Genomic DNA, 9,763 nt, shown 5'->3' on the forward strand with positions numbered 1-9,763 from the left:
GGCTTTGAAAAATTGCTCCTATAGAAGTCCTGGGTAATTGTACAAGATTAGGATTCCTCAGGGATGCAGAGTCCTTGGGGTCCATAGATGGCTAGAAGGGGGCATGTAAGAAGATGTTGAGTGCAGAGGATGTTCATTCTTGTTCTTATAATGAATAAAGGTGACCAGGATCTGAAGCAGGAACTGTGATACACCTTCAGTCATCCTAGATAAATTACCAGGAGGAACTTTATTGTCCTCCAAACTACAAACCTTGCACTTCCAATTTTATGATAGCATGACAAGCAGTTTTCAGGTATGATATTATTTTTTTTGCCATTTTTATACTTTTAACACTTTGAAATATTTAATAAATAGCTTGTTCCACAATTACATTAATAATAGTTTTGTTAAGATGGGGTTTATTGCAATTACTTATTGGGCATTTTTTCCCATTTCAACTCAATAACAACTCTTTAGGGTAGGGGCAATGCTGCAGAGCCTAAGCCTTCTTTTAGTAAGTCTTTAGTTTTAAAGATTAGTAAGATTTGAAGAAATCTATCCAAAAAAGCACAGATATCAACAACACCAGAGTATTCATACCACCTGAGTGTCCATTTATAAAACTGAGTATCAGCTTGAAAACCAGAGTCAGTGTTTTCAGAGAATTCCAGGTGAGTTGCCTGTATATAACTGCTAGAAATATTTCCTTGGACAGTCTTATCTGCTATTCAGGTAAAAATTGTGAGTTTTACAACTGAAGAAGTAACGTCCATTAGGTCAGCAGCAGCAACCATCACAAGTGATCTTTGCTTCATAGTTTCTTCATGTAAGCCTACATAAACCCTGGGCCCCACTCATTCACAGAATACAAATAATTGTGAGAAGCTTGATGCACAATTTCCCTTATATTACTCTAAGAAAACTTATACTACTTTAAGTTTTCTGGTTTTTTCTATTAACTGCTAACATGAGGCCTGTCACATTATGAAAGGTCAGAGTTACTTCACTCTGATATAATGTTAATCACTAAATTAAATGTTAAAAGTACAGTAAAACACTTTCATAAAAAATACCTTGAACTGTAACTTGACAAAAATTGATTTTAAGCCCTAGAGCAGTTTCAATAAAAACTGGCATGTTAGGTATTTTTATTCCCCATGAACTCAAGGGAAGGATTAAAATTAACTGATACTTTATAAAATGTTCATTGTATATATTTTTCTACATTATTATCAGTGGAAACATGTATATGTAAATGAATATCATATGAATATAGTAGAATCATATGAAGCATAAAATATTAGTCATTAGTATTATTAAAAGGAACATTACATTTTGCACACCCAATACTTTCCATAAATACACAATCACATCCTAAAGCTAATCACAGACTATCAAAATTTAATGTTAAAAGGGTAAGTTTGGTGATTTCATATTTTTAGAAGAATGAAGAAGAGTAATTATATGAATTTAATGTAAATTTCTTCCTTAAATTTTAGCCTATGTTTCAGGCTATAGCATAGCCAGGAAATCTTCATGAATGCTGTCAGTTCTTACCTTGCTGCAGGATGAAGATTGGCATGACCTTTCCTGCATGAAGTTTACAGTCTGTCAATAATAGCTGTTATTGAATGACAAGTTATGAAATGAGTACAAGATGGTATGAGACCATGGTAACTGGTCTTACTATATAAGAACACAAAGAAATTATAACTTAATATATGGCATGTCATATTGTGGAAACATAAAAGGTACAAGATAAACCACAGAGTAGAAGAAGTGATAGGCAAGCATAACATTAAGTTAGAAATGATAGAGTCACAAACTTCAATTCAGAGAACAGCATTGCTGAAGAGTAAAATGCGTATGTGTCATTTGAGGCCATATTTGGCTGTAGTGGATGATAGAAGTTGGGTAAGCAACCAATGTTTGGATATGTTATAGAAATTGTGTTCTTAAAAAGAATATGGTCATCTAAGGAATGAATTTTGAAAGAGGGAAGTGTACTTATATCTCATAATGCCAATGTGAGTTAAATCTATTGAATAAAATAGTATTGAGACATTGGACAGAGGTTGGAATTGAATGTTGATTTCAATATTTCACTTAAGAAATTATGGCATCCATTTCTAGGAATGCAATTAGATGATTTTGAATAACTGGATAAGAAGAGAATGAAGATGAGAAACTGTATGAGGTCCTCAGTTGGTGTCCAAGGGAAGAAAAAAAAATGCAGTAGAACTCTCATACAGGATAATGAATTAATTTTTAAATATTATGAAAAAGTAAAGAAATGGAAAAAAGAACATGCTATGGGAGAAGAGCGAATTTCTTTGGGGATGAATTGAGCCACATGTGCCTGTGAAAGATGATTAGTCATCAGCAAGGTAGCTAATTCTGTAGATCACAAAGACAACTGCATCTGAATTTAAATGGTAATCCAATGCCATCAAAGTATATGTGTATTTCTTGGGACTCATTTTGAATTATGAGAATTAGGCATACAAAAATTACTCAAGAAATTTCACAGAAATAAACTATAGAATGTTGTAAATTGTAGTTTACACCATTATTTAATAGGAATACAAGAAAGGGAAATGCCAATACATTTTTCATATGAGAAGGAATTAGATGTAATCAGGCAATGCTAGAAAAGTAGAACATGCTAAGGCAATGTGGCTATAAAGACTGAACATATTTAGACATAAGGACTAGAGTTATTTTGAAGAGAGTAATAATTATTGTAGAGTATACAACACACCTTTTATGTCACAAACCATCTCCCTTTTCAATGAAATGTAGATATGGATGTTGTGGGTAGGTATCAGCAAAGTGTACAGGATTTGGTTTGTATGTCATCATCTACCAAGGACAATAGAGAAAATAAATAGACCAAGATTATTCCATGTCATAGAGAGGTAAAGAAACTTCTTTGCAAGTAAACAAATGAGACAAAAGAGTGGAATTGATCTATGATCTCATACAGACACAACCACTGGGATTTAAAAAAAAATGTAATTTTTTTTCTTAAAGTCACTAGAGAAAGAACATGAATGGAAACAACCAAACTTTCATATCGAAGTTCCTCCTACTGGGTCTGCCCATCCCACCAGAGTATCATCTCCTGTTCTATGCCCTGTTCCTAGCCATGTACCTCACCACCATCCTGGGGAACCTGCTAATAATTCTCCTTGTTCGACTGGACTCTCATCTCCACACACCCATGTACTTGTTCCTCAGCAACTTGTCCTTCTCTGATCTCTGCTTTTCCTCTGCCACAATGCCCAAATTGCTACTGAACATGCAGAGCCAAGTACCATCTATATCCTATGTTGGCTGCCTGACACAGATGTACTTCTTTATGGTTTTTGGAGACATGGAAAGCTTTCTTCTTGTGGCCATGGCCTATGATCGCTATGTGGCCATCTGCTTTCCATTGCATTACACCAGCATCATGAGTACCAAATACTGTACTTCACTAGTGCTACTACTGTGGATGCTGACAACATCTAATGCCGTGCTACATACCCTACTCATGGCTAGACTGTCTTTTTGTGAGAAGAATGTGATTCTCCACTTTTTCTGTGACATTTCTGCTCTTCTGAAGTTGTCCTGCTCAGACACTTATGTTAATGAGTTGATGATATTTATCATGGGAGGGCTTATCATTATTATTCCATTCTTACTCATTGTTATATCCTATGTAAGGATTTTCTTCTCCATTCTCAAGATTTCATCTACCCAGGGCATCCACAAGGTCTTTTCCACTTGTGGTTCCCATCTGTCTGTGGTGTCTCTGTTCTATGGGACAATTATTGGTCTCTACTTATGTCCATCAGGTAATAATTCAACTGTAAAAGAAAATACCATGGCTATGATGTACACAGTGGTGACTCCCATGCTGAACCCCTTTATCTACAGCCTGAGGAACAAAGACATGAACAAGGCTCCAACAAGAGTCATCTGCAGCAAGAAAATCTCTCTGTAATGGCAGTACTTTTAATTGATACCTAATTTCATGAAATGCATGTATCGATATTAATATTCTATATCAGATATTGTCCCTTATCATAGGACCTACAAGTAAGGGGCATACTACATAACTGTTTAATACATGAAAGAGAAAAGACTTGGTGCAGTAGTCAAAGGAGGAAAGGTTTTCTTTGTAATTTGGCTACAACTTCCTCCTCACCTTGAATAAACAATCCTGAAAATTTACTGTGTATGAGGAACTGTCTATTATGATCTCTGTTCCCCTTATGTTATTGCAAAATTTTATCTTGTTACCATGATTTATGTGTTCATGGATACATCTGTTGAAATAGTTTACATAATGCTTTTATGACACTGGATCACAATGAAATTTCTACACTAGCCTACTTCCTTCTAGTCTTTCCTACAGGTTCCCCCATACTGGTTTTGATATTATTTTTCCGTCTTAGCTCCCCATATTCTTTCTACCCATCTTATATTTTTTGATTTGTCTTTACCCTTAATAAATTTGTTGGAATCATTACATACAACTGTCATTTATATAAATTTGTCTTAATTTGGAATTAATAAATAGGGATCATTCAATTAATTTCTCTAAGATGAGGGAAAGAAGAAAGAAAGCTATAAGCTGCTAATTCCTCATGTTCATTCATATTTTACTTTGTAAAACATCTATTTTTAGTGGATAGCTTTTTAACACTTGTGACAATCTAAGTTCATTGACTTCCCATTTTCCACAAAGGGACAATGTGTGAATATGTATGAGACCATAGACCACTTCTAATTTTTTGTCTGATTTCTGTAAAAAGATGATTTTCTTTATTTTTTTATATTCTTTTTTTAACTACAGAATGGAGTAACCTCCATCTATTTCCTCAGTTGTTTTTTAGTAGGTGATGACACACAAATCCAATTGTTTATACCCCACTCATAAGTACCCCGCCACATCATCTCCATGTGAAGACAATCCTGCATCTATGGGCTTCTCACTGCCTGGGGAACATACTCACTTGAACTTCTGTGTAATCATCAATAGAAATATGCACACGTTGATCTCTTCTGTTTCCACACAGTCTTCTCTTTGTACTTTATTCTGTTTCTTGAAGTATGATGTTCTCTCCCAACCAGTAATCTATGTGATCACTCCTGTGTATACACACACACACACACAGACACACACTTAAAAAGTAAATAATCACTCATAGAATTTTGACTAGTACCTTTTTATTGAATATTGTTTTAAAATATGTTGTATTGTAGTTCTCATGCACTTAAGATTGTACCTGCTGTAGTTATAGCCAAACCCTGAAATCTCATTGGTACAGTATAACAGAATTATCAGGGACATCATAGACAATATGTAAATTAAGTCTGTTTCCTCCTAATGTGTAAAATAAAGTTTAAAAGATAGGAATATTCAATGATAATGACATTATTTTTAATATCTCTAGAATGTAATGAAGAGTTCTGCTGAGCAGTACAAAGAAATACCACAGTGCGAAAACATAGCCAAGAATATGTAGGTTTTAAACACATTTTTAAAAATTCAATTGACACATAAATTAATAAATGTGCATTAAGAAAATATGGTGTGACAAATACCACATGTAATGTAGAAGATGGACTATGTGAGAGTGGGAGTGGTTTAAAGAGAAGAGGAGGTAAGGAACAAGAGACATTAACAAAAATATTGAACAAATAGATTAGAAATCAAGCCAGATGTGATCATATACCTGTGATCCTAGCACACATGCAGCCAAAGCAGAAGCATCAACATAGTGTGAGGTCAGCCCAGCTGCTCAGTGTGACCCTGTAAAGTCAGCTTCACTGTACAATGAGACCCCGTGATGTTTGCCTTGCTCATTGCAAAGGAGGACCCTGTGAAGTCAGCCTGAAGTGCATAGTGAGGCCCTTGGGAAATGAAACTCCCAAACATCAATTTGGGCCAGTGGAATATCGAGCATAAAGTTACAATATGAATGAGAAAATTTTCACTTAGACACATACCTAAAATAAGTTGGGATTAAAAAATCAGTTTTGCTTGTATTATGCAGGCAATTACAATTTATAATCGTCAGAAAGCAGAATGAGGAATCAAATGATGATCAAATAAATAAAATATATTATTCTCATAAAATGAGACATTATCCAACAACAAAAATGAATAATTTTTGATGTATTCAACTGTGTGGAGGTTCTGTAGAGAAAAAGAAGGCAAATGTAAAGAGCAGATACTGAATGAGTGAATTTCATTTAGATATCTTAAAAAGCCATATGCCAATGATCATGCAAAAAGGTCAAGTATTTCTGCATATTTATGTTTTTACCCATAGATTTGTGTTGCCCACAGCCTTGGGCAGAGAAGCTCATTCTCCTAATGGGTATTGGTTAGCACTGAGTGAAATAAATGTTCAATGACTGAGAATAAGTGACTATGATACACATCCGAAGATGGGATCTTATCTGGACCATCCCTTCTCCAAGTGCCAGAGAGCATCATGAAAGAAGAGGTACAAAGATTGGAAAAGCCAGGGGATGGGGACTGTAGGACCTTTAAAGGCAGCCTGGTTTTTGGTTGAGCACAGGCTAGAAACCCCCGGAGACCTCAGGTGATCCTGAGGGTCCCCAGGTGGGACCGCAGGTGATCCTAAGGTATGGCAGGCATTTTGCCACACCCCTAGACACTAGGCTCCTGACATGAGGCCACAGCCCTCCATAGATTTGTATCCTTCAGTGATGTAGGGCAATGTCCCCTAGCCGCTCCACAGGTAGATGGCATGACTACAGGTCATATAGCCTCAAGAAAGATCTCCATATTTATGAGGTATCTAAAGGCCAGAAGGGCTTAGCCAATTAAGCTTTCCTCCCAGACCCTCTTCTCTGCAAGAGGTATTTAAACTTCAGGTATGCCCTGAGAAAGGGGAGGTACGGTTTCTCATCTACGTTTTGTCATGATAATAAGTATCTTAAAACCATGAACTGCTTCTTTTCTTTGGGATCCACCTTGGGGAGCAATGGAGAAGGCCTTCACCTACAGAGCTGTCATCTAATCTCCTGCAGAAGACCACTCTGTGTTCCCAGCCACAGCGACCACCAAGCCAAGCCAATCGCCCACAACCAAGCCATGCCAAACTGCTGCGACAAGCCAAGGAATCTCCCCATGGGGCGCAGCCAGAGTTTCTCTCCCCCCTCTCCCCTTTGGCTGCTGGCCAATCCAGCCCGTGGGCCCCCACTTGGTTCTCAGCTCTTCTGCAGCTTCCAGCGGTGCTTGGGTTCCCAAGAGCCTGAGAACTAGATGGTCTCTGGCCATGTTACAGGCCCAGGGATGCCCCCCTCCGCCCCCAGCTAGTTCTGGTTCTGACCTCAGACTGCTCTCCCCAACCCCTGGAGTGATGTCCCTGCCGCAGCTTCTCACAGCCTGACACCCACCTGGCGCTGGCGTGTGGTGAGCACAGTCAAACTTTCTGCATCCTGCATCCTGCATCCTGCCTTCCAGAGCAGTGGCCCTAGCTCCATGGCAGGGTAGATTTGAGACACCCCCCCCACATATATACACAAAAACACACTTTACACAACAGGGGACAAGGACTGTGAGATGCTGACCTCATGATGACTGAGCTGTTGCAATCATAAGTTTCAGCGACTGTGGTCACTTGAATGTACAAGATCAATCTAGGTAAAAATTTCAGTTTGAACAATTCCAACAGCAATTGACATCCCACCACTAGATGAAGAGCTATGGATAATTGACAATTGCAGAGATACAGAGCATTCTTATTCCCCAGTGTTGAGATCCCTGATGGGTTATCCAGTAAAAAATGTTCAGTCCTAGATGCCTATACATGCAATCAATGCTGAATGAGATCAATGGGTATACATATATTTGGATTTGTTTATCATAACTATGAAGTTAAAGAAGAGGAAGCTGTGAATTTGGGAGGGGTGTCAGATATAGGATGAGTATGACAGAGGAAAGAAAAATAAGTAATGTAATTTTATTTTAAAATTTAAAATAATTCAACATGGAAGTTGGAAGGGGCTCCTAATACCCCACTCTTTCCTTAGTAGCTCTTGGAACTTGATCACTTCTATGAGAGAGAGAGAGTCCTTCCATGGAGGGAGTGGACATCAGCAGGCTGCCCACACACTAGTGAATGACCCACAGTCATGTGCATCTGGGCAGCACTCACTGGACTCTGGTTTATGTGATGATGATGATTGAGCTTATCAGTGAGATGTACAGGGAGGAGGGCCAAAGGAGCTGGAGAGAAGTTACTGAGGAAGATATGGTGAAGGTGAATTGTATACATCTAAGAAATTTTAAATTAATGAAAATAAATACTTTGAAAGAAAATTAAATTTTCACAAAAATCAGAAGCTTTGATATGTATACATAATGTACACATAATGTATACACATTTATATATGTGATGTGCATGTAATTTACATGGATGTTTATGTATATATTTTTACATATGTGTAATATGTATATGTAAATGTATATGTATATGTGGCAGAATCCATGTAGGAAAGGCTATGGCAAGCAAGTAAGTTTTCTGGATATGGTGCACAATTTAGCATGTCTGTGATGGGGGCACTCTGAAGAGGCACAGTCCTGGGGATTTTGTCCCAAGACTGCTTTCTGTTGCTGATATGCCTTACCTGCTGCTGTTACATTGCCTAATGATTCCTGGGCATCAGCCAACCCTATTGGGCAAATATCTTCCAGATCAACGTGAAGATGAACGTTCATGAATTAATGCTGTTTAGATGAATTAATAAATTTATAGAATTCCTGATTTGATTCAAATAATTTTAGGAAGTTTAAGGAGAAGGTGTTAGGTTTTTTTCTTTTAGAAAGATGCAATAAAGTCAGAATCAAGTAAAGACTGTCCTCCCTTATAGAGTTGTAAGTAAAGGCTGCATAATAAGTAATACAATGAGCTTTCATAAATTCCTCTAAGAAGAGAAATGGTGTTAGGAAGATTCTGATCAAGGAAAAACATTCATTCTAGGTCATATCCAAGGATGAGGCTACAGGTTTGCACTATGGCACTGTGGCAAGACATGTGAAACTGTTGCTTTGAACTTATAATGGGCTTATAGAATGAAGCACTACTTTAAACTTACCAACATTCTCCTGTAACTCTCTTTTTTGTGCAACACTTTACCTATTAGATGATTTTTTTCATACAAGAGAAATTATTGTCTAAAAGCTATAAAAAGCTGAGAGCAAAAATAAAGGTTTGGTGTAGAAGTTTTCTCCTTCATCAATTGTGTGTATGTCTCTATATATGCCTTTTTCTTTGTTTCTTTGTTTCCTTGTTCTTTCTTTCTTTCTTCCTTTCTTTCTTCCTTTCTTTCTTCTTTCTTTCTGTCTGTCTGTCTTTTTTTCTTTCTTGTCCTTTCGCTCTGACTGAGGAAGAGTTAGCAAACTCTGAGCCTCTCCTCTGGCCAGAAGAATCCCCTGAGTCAAAGAGTAAAGAGTCCAAATAACTACTTTTCTTTTCTTAATCCCCTGCTTCTATCAGCAGAAGTCCATTGCCAGAAGCTATCAGCTTTTGGTTCAGCATAGCAAGAGTTAAATTGCTAGAAGCCAGAAGCTTTTGGCCCCAGAATAGGAAGAGAGACCACCAGAACAGTAAAAAGAGTTAAAGGACAGAAATCATCAGCCTTTGGCCTTCATCCAATGCTGTGTTCTACCTCAGTACTTGACTGTAGGGGCAGGACCCTGGCTACACATACATATACATATACATATACATATACATATACATATACATATACA

At 37.3% G+C, this 9,763-nt stretch overlaps 1 protein-coding gene across 1 annotated transcript; it reads left to right on the plus strand.

The window, feature by feature from the left end:
* The first annotated feature begins 131 nt into the window (after positions 1-131).
* On the plus strand, positions 132-3,970 carry LOC114613811 (olfactory receptor 1500). Its single transcript, XM_028759197.1, has 3 exons — positions 132-295; positions 1,482-1,768; positions 3,016-3,970. Exon 3 carries the CDS (start codon positions 3,032-3,034, stop codon positions 3,968-3,970), a length of 939 nt encoding a protein of 312 aa, XP_028615030.1. The 5' UTR covers positions 132-295; positions 1,482-1,768; positions 3,016-3,031.
* The last annotated feature ends 5,793 nt before the right edge of the window (positions 3,971-9,763 follow it).

This window comes from Grammomys surdaster, unplaced genomic scaffold, assembly GCF_004785775.1.
Source record: "Grammomys surdaster isolate TR1022 unplaced genomic scaffold, NIH_TR_1.0 126278, whole genome shotgun sequence".
Classification (NCBI taxonomy): Eukaryota; Metazoa; Chordata; class Mammalia; order Rodentia; family Muridae; genus Grammomys; species Grammomys surdaster.